A 25,487-nucleotide genomic window follows, 5' to 3' on the forward strand; every position below is an offset into this window, starting at 1 on the left:
TTTTTATTTTGTGCTGGGCTTTGGTGATGTGAGAATGTTATTCTCAGGAATATGAGGCAATGGAGAGAGTGCCTGGAACTGCCAGAGGCCAGTATTTAGAGCACGAGAATGTAGCCAGTCTTTAACTGCCAGGTCGGAAAATGAAGATGGTGATGTTTGAGCCCTGGATGAAGTTGGGTTTGAAGCTAACTGTGTCTAGTCACTAAACTTTCTTGCTTGCTCAAGTATATTGTGTCAGGTTTTAGGTTGCTTACAATGAAAAAAAGTACATTAAATATAGAGACGATATTTTAAAAACCATGGCTTCCTGATAAGCTAAACAACAATTGTTCCCTCCGGATCAAAAGATTGGTATAATAGCAAAATGCACAATTAACAATTAAAAACACTTTTTTAGTCATGGAAAACTTGAATCATATGCAACAACAGAGACAATAATATGAATTATATATAATTATACTAAATAACACAACGAAACTCAGCGCCAATAATTGTCAACTCATGGCAGGTCTTGCTTTATCTATATTCCTTTTCATTCCCTACCTCCCACTGGATTATTGTGAAACAAAACCCACATACACATATCATTTCATAGTAAAAAATTCAGCCTGTGTATCTAAAAAAACCTCCCTGTCAAATAGTTACCACACCTAAAAAAGTATCAATAATTCCTTAACATTTTCAAATTCAAATCAGCATTATCAATTTTCCTGTTTTACACAAGTTTTCAGGTGTATTCAGATGAGCATCCAAAGAAAAGTCCTTACATTGCACTTGGTAAGGAGGTCTCTTAAATCACCTGTTTTTAAATATTGTGGTAAAATAAACATAACATAAACAATTCAGCACTTATACCATTGTTAAATTTGGTAGCATTAAGTACATTCACACTGTTGTACAACCATCATCAGAAATTTTTCATCATGCTAAACAGAAGAACTGTACACATTAAACATTAACTCCTGAATCCCACCACCCATTCCTGCCCCTAGCCCCTGTAAACTCTATTCTACTTTCTGTCTCTGTGAAGTAGCCTATTCTATCTAGGTACCTCATATAAGATGAATTATACAATATCTGTCCTTTTGTGACTTTTTTCACTTGGCATAATGTTTTAAAGGTTCATTCATACTGTAGCATGTGTCAGAATTTCCTTCCTTTTTAAGGCTGAATAATATTCCATGGCACGTATGTACCACATTTTGTTTATCCGTTCACCTGCTGATGGACACTTGGAGTGTTTCTACCATGTGGCTACTGTGAATAATGCAGCCACAAATATTGGTGTGAGCCCCTGCTTTCATTTCTTTTGGGTATATACCCAGAAGCAGAAGCAGAACTGCTGCATCATACGGTAATGCTGTTTTTTTTTTTGAGACAGAGTCTGGCTCTGCCGCCCAGGCTGGAGTGCAGTGGCACAATCTCGGCTCACTGCAAGCTCCGCCCCCGGGTTCACGTCGTTCTCCTGCCTCAGCCTCCCAAGTAGCTGGGACTACAGGCACCCGCCACCACACCCGGCTAATTTTTTGTATTTTTAGTAGAGATGGGGTTTCACTGTGTTAGCCAGGATGGTCTCGATCTCCTGACCTCGTGATCCGCCCGCCTCGGCCTCCCAAAGTGCTGGGATTACAGGCTTGAGCCACCGCGCCCGGCCAATGCTGTTTAATTTTTGAGGAATCACCCTACCTTTTCCACAGCAGCTGTGGACATACAAATTTCTACTAAATTTTTCCACATCCTCAACACTTGTATTTTCCGCTTTTTTTTTTTTTAAGCTGCCAACCTAATGAATGCAACGTGCGATCTCATTGTGGCTTTGCTTTGCATTTCCCTGATGATCAGTGATGTTGAGTATCTTTTCATGTGCTTATTAGCCATGGGTATATCTTATTCTGAGAAATTTCTATTTAAGTCCTTTTCCCATTAAAAAAGTTTTGTATAGTTCTTTATATATCCTGGTTATTATCCCTTATAATACATATGTATACAATTTGAAAATATTTTCTCCCATTTGTGGATCTTTTCTTCACTCTCTTGACAGTGTTCTTCGATTCACAAATGTTCTTAATTTTGATGTAGTCTAATTTATTTATTATTATTATTATTATTATTATTTTTGAGACAGAGTCTCACTCTGTCGCCAGGGCTGGAGTGCAGTGGCCGGATCTCAGCTCATTGCAAGCTCCGCCTCCCGGGTTCACGCCATTCTCCTGCCTCAGCCTCCCGAGTAGCTGGGACCACAAGCGCCCGCCACCTCGCCCGGCTAGTTTTTTGTATTTTTTAGTGGAGACGGGGTTTCACAGTGTTAGCCAGGATGGTCTCGATCTCCTGACCTCGTGATGCGCCCGTCTCGGCCTCCCAAAGTGCTGGGATTACAGGCTTGAGCCACCGCGCCCGGCCTTTTTTTTTTTTTGAACAAAGTCTCACTCTGTTGCCCGGGCTAGAGTGTAGTGGCACAGTAATGGCTCACTGCAGCCTTAACCTCCCAGGTTCAAGTGATCCTCCCACCTCTCAGCCTCCTGAGTAGCTGGGACCACAGGCATGTGCCACCATGTCCAGCTAATTAAAATACAATTTTTTTTTTTGCAGAGACAGGGTCTTCCTATGTTGCCCTGGCTGGTGTCAAACTCCTGGGCTCAAGTGATCCTCCTCCCTTGGCCTCCCAAAGTGCTGGGACTGCACCCAAAGTGTTGGGACTGCAGGTGTGAGCCACTGTGCTCGGCGTTCCTGTCTCTTATGTCTCTCTTAACATATAGGTTTTCTCCCTTGTCTTTTTTGCCCCTACCTTTCAATGTAATTGTTGAAAAAGTCATTTGTCCTATAAAATTTCCAACAGTCTATACAATTCTGATGACTTATGTCCTTGGTATCATTTCACATGTTCCTCTACCTTCTGTATTTTCTATAAACGGCACTTAAATCCAGATGTGTGCTAAGATTCAAGTTTGGTTTTGACAAGAATTCTTCACAGATGGTGTATACTTCCATCAGGAGGCCAAAACGCAGACGTTTACAGAAAATACTAGATACCATAGAGAGATATGAATAGTAAGAGTTACAAGAGTTTAGAAAAATGTGCAAGCATTTCCAGAGTTTAGATGATCAAAGGTGCCACAGAAGAAGTAATTCTAACAGTAATCTTCGAATGATTGGTAAAAATTTTAATTAAGCGGATGTGGTATAAATAGGAAACCTATTTAAGACAGATGAAGCTGAATATGAAAACTGCAAAGTGATTGGCTGAAATAACGCTCAAGTGGAAGCAGCAATGGGAAAAAAACTACTATGGTAGTTCAGACAGGAAGAATAAAGACCTGCAGAGGGTGATGACATTGGGAATGTATTTACCCTTCTGTGCAGGGCACCATACCCTAATGGCTCCCAAGCAAATAAAGGAAGGACTCAGGGCCAAAGGTAGTTCAGAGCAAGGAAGGCAAAAATGGTATATTAGATGATTCCATGTTTTAACTATAAGCAAATACTTTAAATGTTTTCAATGGCTTCCTTTAACTGAATTACCAACTTGTTGTTTCTATTTTGGAGCAGGTGTACTTTTCTTAATAAAAAGACTATAACACGTTTTCAGATTTTCTTTTGCTTTAAACTATTTAGACCTTCTATAAAAGGAGAATAAATTAGATGTGTTTTGTCATATCTTGTACCTGGGAGAAGTGCTCTAATGTCAGCTGAAAGATCAAAGTATTTCATTCTCTGGCAGTCTTAAGGATTTTTCTCATTTTCAAAGGAATATGGCAATGTGAAAAAAATGGCCAAACCTCTAGACTCCACTGGGCGTGTTGCCAAAAGGAGACCTTGCTTTTCTTCTGACACAGGTACAGGTCCTTTATGCAAGCAGAACTTTTTGAAAAAGACAATTCCAGTGTCTTTCTTTGAAATACTGACTTAAAAGCTTGAATAATCAGAGTTGAGACAGTATAAGAACAGTACCTTTCACTCTCAAGGTGGGTTATAAATAAACAAGGTAGTTCTACAACAGTATTCTAGGCATTTGCCCTCTGAAAATGTTTTTAAAGAAAACTGACACACGAGAATATTGACAGGAGAAACAGCTTAATATATATTTGTTATATCTAATTGCAAAGTAAATGCTGTTAAATGGCAATGATTCAAAACTGTATTAGGACAGTATTTTAAATAATTTATGTTCAAAAGTTTGTTAAAGAATCTCTTAAGAGGGGCACTAGAAGAAATGAGTAAGTTCTGATTTTTCCCCTCTTCACGTCAGACAACCAATGTGTTGTCCTTGTAACAAGGTTTGAGGGAGGCGCATCTCACTCATGAGTGTGAAAGCCCAATCATCACACCTCAGATGAATAAATTCTGTCAGTTACAGTGCTCCTCTAGAAATATTAAGATGCAACCATTCTAAAATACGATCTGCTGTATTGTATAAGTACAATTTTGTGAATCCTATTTTCCAAAGAGATTGGATTATCCCATCTATTGTAAAAATGTATTTATATCTTACAACATACCTCATAATTTATATTCAGTATATTTTTGAGGATGGTATTAAAATTATGCTCAGTTTAAAAAAATATATAATAATTTATGACTTATTCTTCCTTATAATAATGCACGTTGGTAAATTATTTTCTTATTTTAAGAATGTACTACCTTTTGCTAGTTATGATAGGGTATAAATTTTGATAGTTCTTATACGTTGTAAAATGGAATATTTCAAAGGGTCCCAAGTTTAACTAAGTTTTACATTGTTTTTCTTCAAACCACTATTAACAGCAACAGTGAAGTATACCTTTAAAAAGTCTATCTTCTGAATCTCTTATAAAATAAATATTTACATGAGTGTTTTTTTTTAAGTTAGAAATGTACACGTCAACTCATGTATTTCAGAGAACTAAAAAGTAACTGTAGACTTTCCTCAAGACGTTTCCCTATTGCACTAATAAACACTTTTTTCCTATAGTATCAGATCACAATCAACATTATAGACAAGATATACAAAAGTTTCAGCCCTTCCACTGTACTGGGCTTCCTCACAATTTAATAAACAATTCTATTGTTCTCTGTTTATTTGTTTAGTCAAAGACAATTTATTAAACAAATACCATGTACTAACTATTGTGCTTAGACCTCACAAGTTTACAAGGAAAAGGCCTTTTTCCTCAAGGAATTTATATTCTAAGAAGTTAGCAGATGACACATAAACAAGCAATTATAATAAAATGTGGCGAGAAAGAATATACAAAGAATGATGAGAATGCAGGGGAGGAAACAATTCTTTCTACTGAAGAAGTTAAAAACAATTCCCATGAGAAGTGACGCTTGGGCTAATTCTCCAATGAGCAGAAGGCTGGGAGAAGGTGGCGAGTCAGAGAGTAGAGGGAAGAGAGAGAACGGCACAGGCAAAGAGAACAGTGTGTGCAAAAGCATGAAAGCGTGAACAGACATGGCACACTGTGTAGAATGGCAAGAGAGGACAGCAGGGAAGCTTGTGCAGGGCACAGGCCACAAAGGGCTTAGATACACCAAACTAAGGAAGTTAGATTTTATTTATTAAGTGACAAAGTTACTTGATCTGTTTCCTATTCTCTAGAGGTAGGGAGAAGAGAAGATGAATTAGATAAATACTTAGGTAAAATTGGAAAGACTTTGTGTTTGATTGAATATGAAGGGTGGGACAGGCAAAGACAGAGAGAAAGGGGTCTAAGCTATTTCTTGGGTTTGGATGAGTTGGATGAAAGCTGTTACTACCAAATGAGATCAAGAATACAGGAAGTGTTGGTTTAGGGGGAAGATGGTGAGTGCAGTTTGGCATACTCTGAATCCATAAGTGCCTGAGATCCATAAGCAGGTGTCTGGCAGCTGGTTTGTATATACACAAACGGCTGAGGCTCAGGAGTGTAGCCTGGGCTGGAGGCACTGAAAGAGATTTAGGAGTCATCTCATGAACGCTAAAACCAAGGAGGCTGAAGAAGAGTAGTAAGTGAAGGACAAAATTCTATGAAGTGCCAATGTTTAATAGGCAGGAGGTGGAAGAAGGCCAACGACAGAGAGACTAGGACAGTGTGGTTTCAGAGAAATCAAGAGGACTTGTGACACAAAGATTTGCCTAATAAGAGATCTTTTGTTGACACGATCTCAGGCACTGTGTCAGAAGTTTCACGTAAGTCACTGTAACCTGGAAGTAGATATTATCATCTCTATTTTACAGATGAAGTAGGTTTTAAAACAGCTCATAAACCACAAGCTACACAGGAGCTGGGAGACTCTATATTCAGCCTGTGAAGGCTTCTCCCAATTAGGGACACTCTTCTTCCAGCTAGAATGTGGTACAGTAGATGTGTTGGAGGGATGGAGAAGGGGAAGGATCAGCGTTGAGACCCCAATCAGAGTGGGGTCTCAGAGTCTAAAAGTTAAGGGTGGCCAGCATTTAGATGAATGGTGAGAGAGCAGATCTTACACCTTGCCCTTTCATGATACTTCCAACTCTTCCTAATTCTGTTAACTCTCCAGTTCTGCCTCATCTTTTACCTGCCAATTGCTTAATTTTCTTGTCATCCTTATGCTACATCTTACAGTCCTGATTTCCCTGCCAGTCCTTTATGAATGTAGGAATGTAAGCTGATTTTCCTCCCATAGCCACTGCATGTACATTTTAAAAACTTATCTTTGACTTTGTAATGAACGCTATCTATATTCTCTATCCTATCTATTCTCTATCTATATATCTCTATCTCTATCCTATATTCTCTATCAGCCATTTACTGTTTCAGGTTCCTCTTAAAGCCTCCTTCCCTCACCCCTTCCCCTCTCATCATGCTCATTCCTCTATTTATCGCATAAACGTCTTCATGGACTTTGCCTAAGGGGGGAAAATCCTTCCTATTTATTTTTCTGACAGTTCATCACTAAGGTCTTTCTCCCAGTCATCGGAAATACTGGGTCTTAATTCTCCTTCCAAAAAAAAAAAAAAAATCCTGGAAATATATCATTAATGCTCTTGTTCATTCTGAGAACATAAATAGTACTCCAGCTATGTAACTAAGAAAGAAAGAAAATTATCTAACGAGAAAAATGCGTGTGCAGGCTGATGAATTTATCTCCTTGACAGTTAGAAAGATTATCTACTATGTCTCTCTCTCTGAAAGTTAAAAAAATAAAAATAAAAAGAAGTTGCTGGGGCAGCCACTGAGGGGGTCGGGGAGGCTGTGCAAGGTGGCGAGCCCGGGCAGCCAGAGCAGCCCCTGCCCCAGCTGCAGCACGAGGAAGAGATGGCGGCCGAGGCCAGGGAAGCCGTGGTGTCCCCCATGGACGACGGGTTTCTGGGCCTGGACTCACCCTCTGATGTCCTGTACAGTGACAGAGCAGAATGGGATGATACAGATTCAGTGTTGCAGAATGATGGCCCCAATCCTGTGGTCCAGATCATTTATCATGACAAATACACACTCTGAAAATGATTAAACTACCACACAATGAAAGTGCACGGAACTATTTGAAAGGGATTTTGCAGGATCGTGGTCTTTTCAAATATCCCAATCCGTTAGATCAATTAATTGATTTACAACCAAGTCATAGTTCCCCCTACCTAACTGCCTTTCTTGTGGATATCTATGAAGACATGCTAGAAAGCCAGTGTGACAACAAGGAAAACATTCTTAATAAAGCATTAGAGTTACGTGAAATCCTAGCTCAAGAAAAGGACCCTATAAAAAAAGAATATTGGAGATACATTGGGAGATCCCCTCAAAGCAAACACAGCACAGAAAATGACTCACCAACAAATGTACAGCAATAACACCATCCAGAAGAACTTGATGGAATGCTTTTATTTTTTATTAAGGGACTCTGCGGGAGTTTAAAATGAGAGTGATCCTTCCCTTTGCCTGTGGTGTAAAAGTGCATCACACAGGTGTTGCTTTTTAACAAGAACTGATGCTCCTTGGGTGCTGCTGCTACTCAGACTAGCTCTAAGTAATGTGATTCTTCTAAAGCAAAGTCATTGGATGGGAGGAGGAAGAAAAAGTCCCATAAGGGAACTTTTGTAGTCTTATGAATATGTAATCTAATCCCTTAGCATCAACTCCTCTCTCAGTGGTACACGCGTCAAGATTTGTAGCAGTAATAACTGCAGGTCATTTGTATGTAATGGATATGAGGTAGCTGAAGTTTGGTTCAGTAAACAGGGAATATAGTGGTTCCATCAGAGCTGGTCTGCACACTCACATTATCTTGCTATCACTGTAACCAACTAATGCCAAAATAATGGTTTTGTAATAAAATTATAGTTGTATCTAAAAACAAAAACAAACAAAAAAAGAAGTTACTGATATTCTTTCTCAGTATCCTCTGAAAACAACTACCTATTTTTTCTTTCTTACGGCACAGAAGCAGCAAAGTTGGTAAAGAAATACTACAATCCTTCTGGAGACCAGAGCCCTGACTTCCAGAAGTGACTACAATCTAACAGGATTCTCTGATGCAGACTAGCAGGAGGGATGAACAGCCCTCCCAAGTCTTCCTCTGCCAATATGAAAAACTGCTCTACAAATCTTGCCCCTGTACGTAGAGGCTGAATGAAGAGAACACTGATCTCAATTTCAAGAAGAGACTAAAGAACATCTGCAGGTTTTCCTTCTATCTGAAGAATCAAAACTGTAATTAAACTGCAATAACTTTCTCCCTTGTCTTCAAATCTCATTGTCACTTTCAAAAACTTCCATTAACCCATTTCATATAATCTCGACTATAATTTGCTATCTTCTTCATACCAAGAAAATAAAATGTTTGCTTACTGCTCTTTGAAATTCCAACTCTTTTCATACTTATGCCTCAAAAATATTACTTGTCAATAAAAAAAAAATACTTTTCATTTGCCAAGTACTCTCCCAATTTTCTCCAAAGTTTGTTAAATCTCATTCAAATCTTCATTATCTCCCACGAGACAGAGAATTTCTCAGTGATCTTTCAGGACTGACCAGTGGGCCCCTTCCTTCAAACTCACCCCACTAGAATGATCTAATTATTTGCTTTCCCAGCTTAGGTGGTTCTTGTTGAATTTCGTCAAAAGAGACAGAGAGGAAACAACTAGGATGGAGAAAAAAGCAACACAACAAAGTCTGGGGTCATTGAAGCCAAAACGAGGGGCTGTTCTGATGCAGATTATATATCAAATACTGCTGGGGTCACGTAAGCTGGGACTACAAAATGTCCTCATTGAACCAAGGAGTTCACTGGTGATCATGACAAAAGTGTCCATGGTGGGGTGGGTACCAGGCTGATATGAGCTGAAGAATGAATGAGAGGTTAGGAAGTGAACACAACACACCGGGGAGATATGGGGGTAAAGGAAAAATTTTTTCTCCTAAAAAATGGGACATACTTTTAAGTTTACATAAGGGAGGAATAAGGTAGAGAGAAACAGACTGGTGATGTAGTAAAACAGGGAAAAATATCAAAGTCAAAAGGTCTTGAAAGGGCAAGAAAAGAGGCCTAGAGCAAATACAGAGACTTGGGCTTATGTTGCAAGGACTAGATCTTCCATAAAGAGAGCGAAGACAGACAAGATAGATGCAGCTGTAAGATGCAGAAGCAAGAGCAGATTTGGAGGTGAGTTCTTTTTTCCTTTATGTAAAGAAAAAAATGCCTTAAAAAGTTTATTAAATTCCACGGTGTATAGGATATACTTCACAATGAATTCAATTAATTTTAATAATTATCTTTATGATTCTGAGTATAGAATGACTTTAGATACATATTTTTGTAATCAACAGTAAGGCAGTGCAATTTTAAAAAAATTCTATTTGTGTTTAATACTGCCACAATCAGATTTTTCTTCAATTAAGTGACTGCATTTTGTGACTAATACACTTTGAAATAACTGTATACCACATTAAATATGGTAATATATGAAATAGCCCTAATTTTAAAAAATATCTAGCTCGGGAAAAGAAAAAATATCCTGCTACAGTTGCAGGTCAGTAACTATTAAGCTGACAAAATACTGCTCATTAGGAGGCAGAACTTTCTTCTAGTATATCTTAGAAATAATTCACATCCAAATGAAGTATTTTGATAAAGAAGAAATAAAAATTAGATAATTTCATGTTTTTATTCAGATATTTGATAAAGAGGAGGCTGAGGCATGAAAATTACTTGAACCCGGGAGGTGGAGGTTGCGGTGAGCTGAGATCGCGCCACTGCGCTCTAGCCTGGGCATCACATCAGACTCTGTCTCAAAAAAAAAAAAAAAGAGTTGATGCATTATTTCTAAAATGTATGAAAGCAGTACTACAAAATGGATCTAATTTTGTTGACAAAATAATACCAATTAATCCTTTTTAAATTTTTAAATATTTTATTTCTCTTTTCTTTTATTTGAGACAAGGTCTTACTCTGTCACCCAGGCTGGAGTATAGCGGTACAATCATGGTTCACTGAAGCCAACCTCTTAGGATCAAGTGATTCTCTCCGACCTCAGCCTCCCGAGTAGAGGGTATTACAGGCGTGAGCCACCATGTGCAGCTAATGTTTATATTTGTTGTGGAGATGGGGGTCTCCCTATGCTGCCTAGGTTGGTCTTGAACTTCTGGGCTCAAGTGATCCTCCTGCCTTGGCCTCCCGAAGTGCTGGGGTTACAGGCATGAGCCCCCATGCTTGGCCCCAATGAATACTAATTGGGAAGAAGACCAACATAAATTATTGAAAGTTTTAACTGAGAAATATTTTAAAAAACATGTAGTCTTCATACTTTCAATACACAGAAAGGCTAAAACTATATAGCAAAAATACTCAAGGGACTCACTGAAATAGATCAGGATAATTTGTAATTAGCACGTAGTTAATTTTAGATGAGCATCTATTATGGGTCAGAGAATGTTGCTGGACAACATACCAAGCAACTGGGGATATAAAAATAACCACACATATTTTTCCACTTTGAGAACTTATGGTTTAATTAAGAAAGATTAGAAACCAGAGAGTACAGTATAACAAAATACAAAAAATGAGGAAGCATAAGACTCTGTTTACTAGTTTCACAGATGACTTTATAGAGTAGGGTAGCTGAGAAGTGGGAAGCTGTTTAGCAGGTAGCAGGAGTATGGTATTCCATATAAAGGTCATAGGCAGCACTTGAGGCACTACCAGGAGTCTGGAACATGAATGCAGTGATGAAGCTGTACAGGTACTTCTTTTCAGAAGCACAGTATGCTTCTAAGGTCTTGAAATGGGTTTCTCTTTTCAGTTTTCAAGGATTAATCTCTTATCTCTCCATTTTTTTTCTTAAGATGATTTAAATTTTCTCTTTTCAGTTTTTATTTTATGCATTTTTCTTGAAAACAGTTTTTAATAGAATTTCTAAAATCACATTATATTTATGTAGAGTTTTACACAAAAGCTGAATTAATCTACTCTGGTTCTCATATTCTGCCCTTAGTCAAAACTATTATAAAACCCTCCTCGGCCTTCCTTACTTCAGGAAAAAAAAATCATATAATCATAAGATAGTTCAGTTTATATCCACAGAGATTATCTGAGTTTTCGCAACTGGTAAACACCTTTCTTAAAAGTCTCAAAATGCTTCCAGAAAAGTCTACATCATGGAAAAAGCTCTGATCTAAATATTGGTACTTGAACTTTAAACACTTTGCTTAAAATCTACTTTAAAATGCCAAATTAGTAATTTCCTAAAGTAAAACCTTACAAGATATTTATTAACTTTGATTTTTAAAATACCATTTATTTACAAACTCCTTAATAAGAGGCTAAGGTCCAGTTAATATTAAATCTTACAAAAAACATATGGCAATATTACCAATTATAAACTTAAAATGTACCAGACACATAGTAAGAAAACTAAAACCAACTTGCCCAAGGTTACACAGCTAACTAATAGAGCTAGGAATCTAAACCAGGCTTAAAACTCCTGTTCTTAATATTTTTTAAGGCCATGTACCAGATACCATAAATGTTTAAAACATCTTATTTTATTAAATTCTTTCAACAATCCCATAAGGAAGGCATTACTATCTTATTTTAAAAGGTGATGAAAGTGAGGATGAAAGAGATTAAGTAATTTCCTCAGGTAATAAAACTAGGAAAAATTTGAATTTAAGTCTGTCAACTTCAAAATACGCACTTTTGTTCACTAACCATATACTACATTCCAGTAAATTCCCACTATAAAAAATTTAGGAGCTTGTTAACCTCAAAGTATATAGGGATGTTCTGGTGCTAGGACTGGAAGGAATTGGTAAGGGGTGGGGTGAAGTGGGTGTAAAGATAAGTAGACAGTTTAGTATAAGGAACTAATACTCGTAGAATATAATGAAAGTCCACTAAATATTGATACACTGAGGAACGTGCAGAAATAGATATTTATCAAAAATAAACAATACATGATTAACATTGATTTTATGGAGTTATACCTTTGTCATATTTTTCTTTTCCATAGAGTGTTATGTGATAAACTTATTCTCAATTTAAAACTTTTTTTTTTTTGAGACGCGGTCTTGCTCTGTTGCCCACGTGACCACACACAGCTCACTGCAATTGCAACCTCAACCTCCCGAGCTCAAGCGATCCTCTCACCTCACCCTCCCAAGGAGCTGGGACTACAGGTGTGCGTCACCATGCCTGGCTAATTTTTCTTTTACATTGTTTGTAGAGATGGAGACTTGCTACACTGCCCAGACTGGTCTTAAACTCCTGGGCTCAAGCTATCCTCTTGCTTTGGCCTCTCAAAGTTCTGGGATTACAGGTGTGAGCTAATGCACTCAGCCGTAAAATTAATGTTGATTTGAGAATGTTGTAAATCTCTTGAGATAACTGTGAAAGCTCTGCCGCATTCAATGAAAGGTTATAAACCACTGATTTAGAAATCACATTTGTTTCTTAATTCTCCAATTCCTTCTTTAGACAACAGGAAAGAATAATTAACTTACCACCTACCTCAGGGGAACACTTTTTCTACACTTATAGAATAGAGTGGTCCATCTCTCAGGCCCTTGGTAACTTTCACTAAAGCAACTACGCCAACTACTTCTATTTTAAATACCTATTTCTACGACCACTCCCTGAACCCTGAAATCACCTACAAGTGCTTCAGCTGAGAAACTGTAAATTCAGACACCTGCTTTATGACCATAGTTCCTTTCTGCTCTTGGGCATCCACATCCGTTTTCAACCTCACTGGCAGCTTTCTCTGCAGGCTTTTTCTTCTTCCTGGAGTTTATCATGAAATGGGATTTTTTTTTTTTTCCCTCTTGACTTTCCTATTTTCTTTTTAAAATTTTCTTCCGATTTTACTTTCTTCTCTATTGTCTCTGCTTAGACTCCATGGCTCATTAGTTAAAACCTCTCTTGCTCCTAACATTGTTAACTCCCTAGGCCATGACTTCCTCCATTCCTCTGCCTAGCAAATCCTAACTGTCCATCTATTCTATTCCACAACCACACTGATCAATGACTCTGTTCTTCCATAATGTACGTTCTCTTTTAGTCCTTGAAGGATTGAGTGCAATGGCACAATCTCAGCTCACTGCCACCTCTGCCTCCCAGGTTCAAGCGATTCTCCTGCCTCAGCCTCCTGAGTAGCTGGGATTACAGGCACCTGCCACCATGCCTAGCTAATTTTTTGTGTTTTTAGTAGAGACAGGGTTTCACCATGTTGGCCAGGCTGGTCTCGAACTCTGGCCTCCCAAAGTGCTGGGATTACAGGTGTGAGCCACCACACTGGCCCCTAAATCCTATTTTATAAAGAAAATCAAGGCTACTCCAAAACACCGCCCTCATTTGCTTGCCAGTAATTTGCAAATGTCTGCATAAAATGCTCATTTGTTCATCTCTTTCTCCTGATACAATAGGAAAGACATCCTCCCTGTGGAATGCTGATCCTTCCACTCCTGTTCTGAAGACAATCCCTTCTTTCCTATTTTCCAGGATTTTGTCCTATTCATACTTCCTTTGTATTTTCCACCTCTCCTTCTCATCAACAAGAAACATGCTCACCACTTACAATAAACCAAGATTCTCTTGGCCTTTGTTCTCTATCCTTAGCTACTACCCTCTAACTCCTCTGTTCATGACCACGTCTCTCAAGAGGTCTGTGTTTACTTTTCTCATATCTCCCATCACTTCTCAGTGTTCTGCAACTTGGCTTTAGATCTCATCCCATCACTGACCTGTATAGTAGTTGGCCCTCCGCATCCATGCATTCAACCAACCATGGATCAAAAATATTAATAGGTCTGGTGTGGTGGCTCATGCCTGTAATCCCATCACTTTCAATGGCCAAGTCAGGAGGACTGCTTGAGTCCAGGAGTTTGAGGCCAGCCTGAGCAACATAGTGAGACCCCCGTCTATACTAAAATTTAAAAAATTAGCCGTGTATGGTGGTGCACACCTGTAGTCCCAGCAGGCTGCAGCAGCAGGAGTGCTTGAGCCCCAGAGTTTGATACTGTCGTGAGCTATGACTGTGACACTGCACTACAACCCAGCAACAGAGCAAGACCTTGTCTCAGAAAAAAACAAAACACCCTAAAACAACCCACACCACTACAAATAAAAAACAGAGTTACAGAACATAACAACTATATACATAGCATTTACATTGTATTATAAGTAATCTAGAGATGATTTGAACTACATGGGAGGATGTTTGTAGGCTATACACAAATATGATGCCATTTTATATGAGGGTCTTGAGCATCCTCGGATTTTGGTATCCAAGGGGAGCCCTGGAACCAATACCCCGTGGATAACAAAGCACCACTGTACCTGTTAAAATGTCAAACACTTCCAGCTGCTAAGTACAGCGGATACTTCTCAGTCCTTAGCTCACTCAACTCCCTAAGTTTACGCGGTTTTCACATTTGACACGTTCCTTTTTTCTTTAATACTTTCTCTGCTTGGCTTCTGTGATAACACTTCCCTGGCGTTCCTCCGCCTCTCTGACGACTCTGCCACCATTTCTTTCCGTCCCCTCTCTTAAGTGGTGGTGCTCCTCTGGATGCCCTTGCAGGCTTCTCATGTTTTATTTTAGATACTCTGCCTCATACCCTCTCCAGGCTTTAATTAACATTGATGGTTTAGTAATTTATCTGTAATTGCTCAAAGACTTTGACAAAGTTACCTCCTACTTACTATGTCATGATGTTTAAAAACACCTATTAAATAACATGGTGCAAATATCATACCTTAATTCCTCAATAATACTTCAGTTACATAAAACACATAACTAAAAATTGAACAGAAATCAAAATTACCTTTATCGCCAAGGTCTCTGAAAAAAGTTGATCCACAGCCAGCTGTTTGGATTCCTGATAGTGTATCCTCGATGTCCTTTGAATACACATATTAAAATTTAACTTCTAAAAGTTCATTTTCTTTGTAGCTGGGACTACAGACGCCCGCCTCCACGCCCAGCTAATTTTTTTGTGTGTATTTTTAGTAGAGACAAGGTTTCACCATGTTAGCCAGGATGGTGATCTCCTGACCTCGCGATCCGCCCTCTTTGGCCTCCCAAAATACTGGGATTACAGGCGTGAGCCACCGTACCCGGCCAAACGTTCATTTTCTATCTTACCAAAAACAAACTCTGCCCCCTCCCACATGTTGCTTACCTTTTTTGTCAGCTTCCTGACTGAAGTTTTACCTACAACAAAGAAGAAACATTGTTTAGTATCCATATTCTTTGGTAAAACTCAGCTTGCACTAAGAAAGAAAATTATTTAAAAGACAAAACAAACAACTAAATATTTATTTAAAAAGCAAAAGCTTGTGATTTTAGCTAATATTCTTAAGCCATAATTATGAGTCAGAGAATTCTAAGACTAAACACAAAGACACTATAGTTTCACACAAGATCCATTTTCAATTTCACTCACCCTATTTCATACATATGAAATCATATACAACCATCTATGAGTTATCCTAGTTGTCTGAATCATATTATTAATTCTCGTCAAACATAATTTCTTCATGTGATTATTAAAATCACTCTCTTTTTACTTTCATTGATTTAGGAAAAAACACTCATGATTTAGAAAGCTTCCTTTTTCTGAACTCTGGAAAGTCCTCTTAGGCTTGTAACTCTCCAGTCAAATGTAAAAGTCTAGCCAACATAACCATCCATTCTAAAGTAGTTAACTTTTAATAATTTCCTATTGGGTAACAGAGAGTCAAAGTTCTTCCAGGTTTTCAGCCACCCTCTTTACTGCCTACATCATTTTCCTAATATCCACCATAATTCTAAAGCCATTACATTGTTTCTTTTTTTTCAGGACTTATTCTGATGATAGCCTCAAGTCATTTTCAACATCTAGAACAAAACTGAAAAATGTTTCATTTTTGTCTCTTATGTAAGCAATATACAGCACTAACTTTACTTACTGCTCTCAAAATTCTCTTGTCTATGAAGTTCCTTCAGTACAATTACATGGTCTGTGAAAATTCAGGTGGCACATTAAAAAAGAGTGCTTTTAGATGTGCCTTTTCTGTAGTTTGGGTTGTTTAATTTGGACGATAAATCTACAAGGGCAAATTCTATTATTTGGTATTAGTAAACTGTCAGGATTTATTTTTACATTATTAATCAAAACATTAGTTGTGAATATGACTACATACTTTTTAGAAACATCTATGACTATGTTCATAAGCTTAGGTGTTGATATTTTGGGGTAATTTTTTCACTGGAGAAACTATTATGTGCCAGCCAAAGAGCCCAGATTCTACTGTTAGGTGGTGTTGTAGTATCAGATAATCAAACAGATAAAAATTACCATGTATTGTACAAATCTAAGTGAGTGAATGTGTATATAATACGTAGTCTTATAATGCTGATAATGAACTCCAAAAAACTGTGTAATACATGTATTTACTTATCTTTACATAGTCAATTAACTTAAAAAACAAACTGATCATTATTTCTCTGCTTTTCCTAACGTTATGCCACAAATATTCATTACCATATGCCCTTTTATTTTTAGACAATTTTATCTGTTTTTAAAAAGGGAATTAATCCTTACATCCAACTTAAAGTATTCCAGAAAGCAATGATTGACATTTTGAAGGCAGAAGAGGACCAAGAATTTAAGGTAGCAAAATGGATGGTGTCTAAGAGTTTCTTAGAAATCAGATTATTTCTAAGGGGTGTTATCTGTTTGAAGGTTAGATTCCTTTTTGGTCTTTCAAAAATCGTTTAAAAAAAAATCCTTCTACTTGAAACTGAGTGAGTAAAGAAGGTAATGTTTGCTTCCCTCCAGCTAGAAGTCTGGCTGCCAAACAGCTAAGCCAATAAAATTCAATACTATGTGAATGAAATACCGCAATAAAGTCATGAACTAATTGAATAATATAACACCAGAATTACAGATAAAAAGTAAATTATAGGGAGGGATTGCATTGGGAGTTATACATGATATAAATAATGAATTGATGGGTGCTGACGAGTTGATGGGTGCAGCACACCAACATGGCACAAGTATACATATATAACAACCCTGCACGTTATGCACATGTACCCTAGAACTTAAAGTATAATAATAAAAAAAAAAAAGTAAATTATAAAATCTATGGAGGCAGATTTCATACCTGTTTTACTTTTATGTAGTTCAGTGTTAAACATTTAAATATTTGTTGAATAAACAAATCAGAAAAGATTTCACAATGTCTTCTCATCCAGGTCCCTGTCTTTTGGATAAATTATTATATCCCCACTTTACATGTAAAACAAATTGGCAAGAGGAATTAGGTAACAACATGGGCATTGAAGGATTTATTTTCATATCTCATATAGATTTTTCAAAAACAGGTGTTAGACTCTTTGAATTCCATGATAGTAGTAAAAAGAACCTGCGGCCTACTTTCAACCCTTAACAAAACTGAATAATTACGCACGGCACGATTATAGAGGAGTTTTGCTGCTTTTCATTATTTCATGTAGATTACAAGTTCTATTTGATATGTATATAAAAATTTGATCATCAAAAAATGAGAAACAGATAATGTAGTTTAAGTTGTAAAAACATCTTTTCAAATTTTTTTAATTCAAATGGAATAAATAATTAGAAAACAATGAAGAAATTAACTTTTTGGTGAAAAGTTTAGAAGCTACTATTCTCCTACAAAAAATTCATTTTTAGATTTAAAAAAAAAAAAGACAAGGCAGAGATACTAGGAGTGAACACCTGTTCTCTCCTGCTTCCTCTTTCTTTTCAGTTTAATGCACCTTTCACTGAGTATTATGAGAAGTTGTGGTGTTTCAAATCCAGAACACTCTGGTAGGGTTTTCTTGGTAGACAGTTGTCTCACCCAGGCTGCTTACTCTATACTACTTGTTCCTAGGCTGAGCAGCAAAATAAGAGGTCCGTGGTCTGACGTGCACAGCAGGAGCCATGACCTTATTTCTCCTGACAGCAGTAACAAGGCAAGGCCGTATTAAATACACCTAAGTATTTCTGGACAATATTTTTCTATTTAAGGATAAAACCCATCTGGCAAATCTAATTTTTCCTTCTGTTTTTGTTTCAGTTTTTTTTTTTCAATGTGGCGTAGGGGGGCACTCCTGTCTCTCTTTCTTTGGCTATTTCCACATTCACATAAATAAAAAATTCAGTCGCATTATTTTCATAGCTATTTTATATGTATTCACACACTTATGTATGAAAATAACAGAAAACACAGGAAAAAAGATAGATCTAGAGTTGAGGTTGTAATGTTTCATTGTATGAATATGAAAACAAGAAAAACACATTGGGGTTTTTTTTTTTTTTTTTTTTGCAGGAGGCGGCATAGATCTTGAAGCACCAGGACGGAATTTTGGCTCAGGAAGTAAAATGTTTTAAAAGGATTCCACCCATAGTAGAGATTCCACCATGTGGTTTTCACTATTTACAAAGGATTTATGAAGTAAAATCCAGATACAGCATATCCTGTTATAGGTAGGCAGACCTTTTAATACTTAAAATAGTAAACCTGCATTTATACACATTAAGTGTTCTTACAGATCAAATAAATATGCTTCTGGCCAAAATAAAGTTATTTGATAATCATAATTATAAAAACAATACCAGTACTATATAACTTAATTTCATTTTGTAGAGGTCAGTAGTCTTCTAATACATAAAAGTTAGACAATAGACACATTTCCTTCATTTTATAACTTTTTCATAAATATATGTGACAACTTGATATCAATATTAGAATCAACCTAAGACAGAGCTGATTATACTCTAATAAATGCTTTTATTCAGTCACAGCTATAATGGAAACCAAGGCAGAAAATGATGCATTAGCAAAACTAACCTTCCTCATATCACTAATAAAGTGGTGTCACAGCTAACATCATACTAAAAGCTCTCAGCTTTTCTTCTAAGAACTGAAATGAGACAAGGATGCTCACTCTCACCCCTTCTATTCAACATAGAACTGGAAGTCCTAGTCGGAGAAATTAGGCAAGACAAAGAAAAATAAAGGGCATCCAAATTGGAAAGGAAGAAGTCAAACTGTTCCTCTTTGCAGACAACATGATCTTATATACAGAAAAACCTAAAGACTCTACCAAAAAAACTCTTAGAATAAATGAATCCAGTAAAGTTGCAGATATAAAATCAACATAGAAAAATCAGTAGCATTTTCTACATGCAAGCAAAGAACTAAGAAATCAAGAAGGGAATCCCATTTGCAATAGGTACAAACACACACACACACACACAAAACAACTGGGAATAAATTTAACTGAGGAGGTGAAAACCTTCACAAAAATAACTACAAAACACTGATGAAAGAAACTGAGGAGGATACAGACAAATGGAGAAACATCCCCTGCTTGTGGATCAGAGAATTAATATTGTTAAAAGGACCACACTACCCAAAGCAACCGACAGATCCAATGTAATCCTTATCAAAATAACGACACTCTTCACGGAAGTAGAAAAAAAAATCCTAAAACTTCTACAGAACCATAAAAGACCCTAAATAGCCACGACAATCCTCAGCAAAAGGAACAAAGCTGGAGGCATCAAACTACCAGACTTCCAAATATACTACAAAGCTGTAGTAACCAAAAAACAGCATGGTATGGCATAAAAACAGAAACACAGACCAAGAGAACAGAGAACCTAGAAATACATGATGTATCTACAGCCAACTGATTTTAGTTAAAAGCACCAAGAACCTAAGCTGGGGAAAGAACAGTCTCTTCAATAAATGGTACTGGGAAAGCTAGATATCCACATGCAGAAGAATGAAACTGGATCTAACCCTCTCACCTTATATAAAACCCAACTCGGCCGGGCGCGGTGGCTCACGCCTGTCATCCCAGCACTTTGGGAGGCCGAGGCGGGCGGATCACGAGGTCAGGAGATCGAGACCATCCTGGCTAACACGGTGAAACCCCGTCTCTACTAAAAAAAAAAAAAAACTAGCCGGGCAACGTGGCGGGCGCCTGTAGTCCCAGCTACTGGGGAGGCTGAGGCAGGAGAATGGCGGGAACCCGGAGGTGGAGCTTGCAGTGAGCTGAGATCCGGCCACTGCACTCCAGCCTGGGCGACAGAGCGAGACTCCCTCTCAAAAAAAAAAAAAAAACCCAACTCAAAATGGATCAAAGACCTAAATGTAAGACCTGACACTACAAAACCACTATAAGAAAACAGGTGAAATACTTCAGGACATTGGTTTGGGAAACGATTTTATGAATAAGACCTCAAAAGCACAGGCAACAAAAGCAAAAAATATCTTAGTGAGATGATACCAAACGAAAATGCTTCTGTACAGCAAAGGAAACAAACAAGGGTAAAAAGACAACCTATAGAATGGGAGAAAATATCTGCAAAACTATTCAGTTGACAGGGGATTCACATCTAGAATGTGCAAGTGCAAACATCTCAACAGCAAAAAAATCACAAAATACTTCAATTAAAAACAGGCAAAGAGCCTGAATAGACACTTCAAAAAAGAACACATACAAAATGACCAATAAACACATGGGGAAAAAAAATTACGCTCAACATCACTGATCATCAGGGAAATGCAAATCAAAACTATAATGAGGTATCGTCTCATCCCAGTTAGAATGGCTATTATCAAAAAGACAAAAAATAAACTCTCGCAAGGACGCAGAGACAAGGAATTCTTTTTTGAGACAGGGTCTTGCTCTGTTTCCCAGGCTAGAGTGCAGGGGCATGGTCATAGCTCACTGAATCCTCAACTTCCTGGGCTCAAGTAATCCTCTTGCTCAACCTCCCAACTGGCTGGGACTATGGCTATGCACCACCAGGCCTGGCTAATTTTTTGATTTTTAATAGTGATGAGGTCTTGCTATGTTGTCCAGGTTGGTTTCAAATTCCTGAATTCAAGCAATCCTCTCACCTCAGCCTCCCAAAGTGCTGGGATTACACTCGTGAGCCACTGCACCGGTCAGGAACGGAACTCTAATACACTGCTGGTGAGAATGTAAACTAGAACATATACTACTATGGACAACAGTTTGGAGTTCCTCACAAAACTAAAAATAGAATTACCATATGATCCAGCAACCTCACTACAGGGCATTCACCCAAAGGAAAAAACAATCAATATATCAAAGAGGCGTCTGCATCTCCCCAGCATGCTTACTGCAGCACTATTCACAACAGCCAAGACATGGAATCAACCTAAGGGTCCAACGATAGATGAAGAACCGATAATGAAAATGTGGTACATGCATACAGTGGAATACTATTCAGCCATTAAAAAAATGAAATCCTGTTATTAACAGCAACACAGATGGAACTGGAGGACATTATGCTAAGTGAAATCAAGCCAAGAATCAAAAGTTAAACACCCAATATTCTCATTGATATGTGGAAGCTAAAAAAAAGTTTATCTCAGCTGGGTGCAGTGGCTCACGCCTATAATCTCAGCACTTTGGGAGGCCGAGGCGGACGGATCACCTGAGGTAAGGAGTTCAAGACCAGCCTGACCAACATGGTCCATGAAACTCCATCTCTACTAAAAAATACAAAAATTGATGGGTGTTGTGGTGAGCGCCTGTAATCCCAGCTACTCTGAAGGCTGACGCAGGAGAATCACTTAAACCCGGGAGACAGAGGTTGCAGTGAGCCGAGACCACACCACTGCACTCCAGCAAGAGCGAAACTCCATTTAAACAAAAAAAAGTTGATCTCATAGAAGTAGAAAGTAGGACAGAATATACTAGGGGTTAGGAAGAGTGGGAGGAAGAGTGGGATAGGAAGAGATTTGTTAAAGGTACAAAATTACAATGAGACTGGAGGGCAAAGTTCTAGTGTTCTATATACCACTGTAGGATGACTACAGTTAGCAGTAATACATAGTTTCAAAGATCTAGAAGGAGGAAACTGAATGTTCTCAACACAAAGAAATGATAAATGTTTGAGATGCATATACTAATCACCGTGATATGATCACTACACATTACATGTATTGCAACATCACTATGTACCCCGTAATTATGTACAATTATGGGTCAATTAAAAAAATAAAAATCAATAAATAAAACATTTTAAGTGGTAATTGAAGAAAAAAAGAGGACAAATTCAGTGGTGCTATTTTCCTTCAACAAAGTATATGGCTTGTTTATGTTTGCTGGAATATTTAAACAGTGAATGCAAAGATGGTCTCTGGTTGTATTTTTTCTAAAGGGAGACAAACGGTTATTCCCTAAAATGCCTAAAACTGGCTTCCTTGCCAATTTCCAAAGTATGGTCTTCAAATACATTAGTTTTGGAAGGGATGAAAAGACTTTTGTTTTTTGCAACCTCAAGCGTTGTGAAATAATAACAGCATCATACACAACAAATTATTTCGTTTAAAAATGATCTAAAAGGGAAATACAGCAGCTAAGAGATTATGTAACGTGGGGGAGGGGGAGGTAAGGGAACGCTTCTCCAAATGAGTTGCTTAAGCTAAGATCGCAAGTGTATGAATTAGCTCAGGAACGTGCGGTTAAAAGCATCACACACATCCTGTGCGTAGGTTCTGAGGTGGGTGTGTGTTGGAATGTTCTAGGACCAGACGGCAGGTCCCGCCAGTCTCCTCTATTGTGATGAGAAGGCAGGAGAAGCTAAGTGCCAAGGCTGGTAGTTTTGGCAGAGCAGGCTGAGGTGGTTCCTATCTAATGATTTCTATTTTCTCTGTAGCTAGGTGGTCGGGTAATTTGCTAGAGTGTACGGGGAAGGTGTTAAGGATAGCTAGAGGCTCGCAGAAACTCAGCATGACACATCTGAGATTGCTAGCACAAAAAAATGCAACTGATTTTTATCTAGTGCTGCTCTATCCTGTGACCCTGATACACTTACTATTAGCTCTAAGAGCTTTAATATTGACTCTTTGGCATGTTCTACATAGGTCATCATCCTGTGCATAAACAAAGACAGCTTTATTTCTCCCTTTTAAATGTGTAGGTCTCATTTCTTTTTCTTCCCTTTTCGCATTGGCTAGACCTTCCAGCACAATGTTGAAGACAAGTAGTGAAAATGGACAGCCTTGCCTAGTTACTGATCTTAGGGGCAAAGTATTCAATCTTTCATCATTAAGAATATTGGCAACTGGCTTTATGTACTTACTGCCTTTTATTGCCTAGTCTTAGAAGTCTCACAGTGTCTCTACTGCACATGTTCTATGAGTTGAGGCAGCCACAAAGTTACAAGGGGAGGGACAAAGGCTCCACTTTTGAATAGGGAATGATAAGATTCTGGATGAACATGTGAGACCAGAAATAGATTTTCAATTTTAAAAATACAAATGCTACAGCATCTTAATGATATATCTCCTCATATGGCATATTCTCCCTTTTCCTGCTTTACCTAGGGAAATTCTATCCATGCTTCTCATATCCTCTGTGAAATATCTGATTATTCCAGCCCTCACTGATCTCTCTGCTGAAATGTTACCAGATTTTAGTCTATTACTGAAACTCTTACACTATTATCATGAATTCTGTTAATGTAATAACAGTATGTTTTATTCACCATTATATCCCCAAGGCCTAACACAGTACCTGTAACATAGGGTAAATCAAATAAAAATTTAAAGAAATGTATGGATTCTTTTTTTTTTTTTTTGAGACGGAGTCTCGCTCTGTCGCCCAGGCTGGAGTGCAGTGGCCGGATCTCAGCTCACTGCAAGCTCCGCCTCCCGGGTTCACGCCATTCTCCTGTCTCAGCCTCCCGGGTAGCTGGGACTACAGGCGCCGCCACGTTGCCCGGCTAGTTTTTTGTAGTTTTTAGTAGAGACGGGGTTTCACCGTGTTAGCCAGGATGGTCTCGATCTCCTGACCTCGTGATCCGCACGTCTCGGCCTCCCAAAGTGCTGGGATTACAGGCTTGAGCCACCGCGCCCGGCCAGAAATGTATGGATTCTAACTCATCATTTCATTATGTAAGAGTCTGTACTGATTGATGTATTTATGAATCTATCTAACATCTGTGCCAGGCACTGTGCTAGGTTGGGAATACGATGTCAAGTAAGACAGATCCTGATGCAGTTAACAGAAGAACTGCGGATGGGGTAGGCACAGGTGTCTGTGTGTACTTGGGGGTGGGGTGGGGTGGGGACAGAGCATCTGCAGTGCATATAGAGTTCTTTACCTGAGATGCCTCTGGTACTTCTCAGAGATGTTCAAGAAACAAGGAATATTATGGGTCTCGTGGTCAGGTGAGAGGTCTGATCTGGAGATACAGGTATGAAAATCAGTGTTCAGGGAACAGAGCAATCACTGATGTGGATAAGATCATCAAGGAAGAACAGTCAAAGGCATATGAAAAAGTATATTCACTACAGCATTATTTATAAAAGTAAAAAAATTATACACAAATGTTCTACCCTAGGGAATCAATTAAATAAATTATGGCATATTGATAAAATAGTGTTGTACAGTCGCAGAAACAGTATTTTAGAAAAAATATTTATTGACAAGGAAAATAACTCATGATCCATTATACAAAAAAAGTTAGGGTATAAAAACAGCATATAAAGCATGGTCTCAAATTTGTAAAAAGAAATGTGCTAATGTTGGTTATTTCTGAATGGTGGTGACAATCTGGTTGACTTTATTTTCTGCTCTATACTTTGTAACGTCTTAGTTTCTTACAAAAAAGTGTTATTTCTTAATCTAAAATATGTAGCTGCTAATGTTTACCTGATGAGTGTGGTTAAGATCTGAACACAGATTTTGTGGATAGAAGGTTTTAATCTTTTAAAATTGTACACTTTTAATTGAGAATTATTAATTTTAACCTATAGCAGCTACAGGTCTTCTCACATTCTCTAATTTAATCATCCCAACAACACTATATGGTAGACACTATTACTTTATAGATTTGGAAACAGGTCAGGTCAGGTAGTTTACCCAAGGTTATAACGGGGCTAGTGAAGCTGTGGAAAGAGGACCAGGTCCTGTTTGACTCCAATATGCCACCCTTTACCACAATTGACACCCGGCATCCCAAGACACCTTCACATAGGTTATAAATATTTCTCAA

General features: G+C 38.0%; 1 protein-coding gene and 1 pseudogene across 3 annotated transcripts in view; both read right to left on the minus strand.

Moving 5' to 3' along the window:
* The window catches only part of MICU2 (mitochondrial calcium uptake 2), a 110,910-nt gene that overhangs the window by 33,628 nt on the left and 51,795 nt on the right, over positions 1 to 25,487 (minus strand). For all 3 annotated transcript variants that reach the window (XM_010353213.2, XM_030922145.1, XM_030922146.1), the window contains exons 3-4: positions 15,609 to 15,640; positions 15,252 to 15,327 (exon numbers count right to left, since the gene is read on the minus strand). In XM_010353213.2, the coding sequence (XP_010351515.1) occupies positions 15,252 to 15,327; positions 15,609 to 15,640 (108 nt within the window). The remainder of the gene's footprint in view (positions 1 to 15,251; positions 15,328 to 15,608; positions 15,641 to 25,487) is intronic.
* Positions 4,241 to 4,336, minus strand: LOC115894662 (annotated as a pseudogene).

This window comes from Rhinopithecus roxellana, chromosome 18 (genome assembly GCF_007565055.1).
Source record: "Rhinopithecus roxellana isolate Shanxi Qingling chromosome 18, ASM756505v1, whole genome shotgun sequence".
Classification (NCBI taxonomy): Eukaryota; Metazoa; Chordata; class Mammalia; order Primates; family Cercopithecidae; genus Rhinopithecus; species Rhinopithecus roxellana.